The sequence below is a fragment of the Trypanosoma rangeli genome (assembly GCF_003719475.1).
Source record: "Trypanosoma rangeli strain AM80 chromosome Unknown Tra_15.4_contig_00564, whole genome shotgun sequence".
Classification (NCBI taxonomy): Eukaryota; Euglenozoa; class Kinetoplastea; order Trypanosomatida; family Trypanosomatidae; genus Trypanosoma; species Trypanosoma rangeli.
In genome coordinates, this window is record NW_021706313.1 from 1 (window position 1) to 842 (window position 842).

At 46.1% G+C, this 842-nt stretch overlaps 1 protein-coding gene across 1 annotated transcript, besides 1 other annotated feature; it reads left to right on the forward strand.

Moving 5' to 3' along the window:
* On the forward strand, positions 1-363 carry TraAM80_09349 (uncharacterized protein; the record flags this gene model as incomplete). The annotated part of the gene is made up of 1 exon (XM_029386039.1): positions 1-363. A coding segment is annotated over one exon (363 nt), but the record flags the coding sequence as incomplete, so codon positions are not given.
* Positions 364-448: 85 nt separating this feature from the next.
* Positions 449-518: a microsatellite.
* Positions 519-842: the final 324 nt, after the last annotated feature.

Sequence of the window (842 nt, forward strand, 5' to 3'; positions counted from 1 at the left end):
CACTGCTCCGGTTGGAGCATGCTCTGCAACACTTCACAAGCGAAAGACACGCTCTTACTGACCCGACGAGATGGTCTGCCGTTGATCGCGGGGGGAGAGCAGCGTGTGCCCATGACTCATGCCGACCCCACTGATAAAGTATTTTGCCCAGCCTGCAGCGAGAATGATCAAACACAAATTAATAAATACAACAACACATGCGAATCTGTTGTGCTGGGCACCATCAAGCAACATATGAAGGAAGTGCTGCCGATTGGGCTGTCCATTACAGGCCTTGCGCTCATTGGGATGGCCGTGACATGCCTGCTACAATGCGAGACAAATCGCGACGAGTATTATGGCGTGCGTTACTACCGCATGTAGCTGAGTCAACTATTACAAATGCTTCATGTGTAATACATATACGGGAGGATCGTTTACACTCTCGCCAAAGTTTTTTTAGTATCCCTTTTTTTTTCTTTTTTTTTTATTTGGTGCTTGTTTGTTGTTTTCTATTTTAGATTTTTTTTTCTTTGTTTAGCTGACGTGTTTCTTCTACTCATTCCTTGTTTTTTCCTGAATTTTTGTCCCTCCCTCGGGGGGAGGGGGAGGAGGGGATCCATCTTTTTGCCATTTTTGGGTGCGCGTGCGTGTGGAAACACCGCCGTGTGTGCGCATTTCTCGGGGCCGGCAGCAAGAGGGACCGCAAGCGTGAATAAAATTACGGAAAGAGGCACTTGTGAAGACGACAATAGGCGGAAGGAAAAAAAAAGTTTAACAGTAAAAGAAAAAAAAAGAGAAGGATAAAGAAAAAAGTGGTGCCTTGTGTGGGAGTGCCAGGCACTTAAAGCAACCAGTCAAGT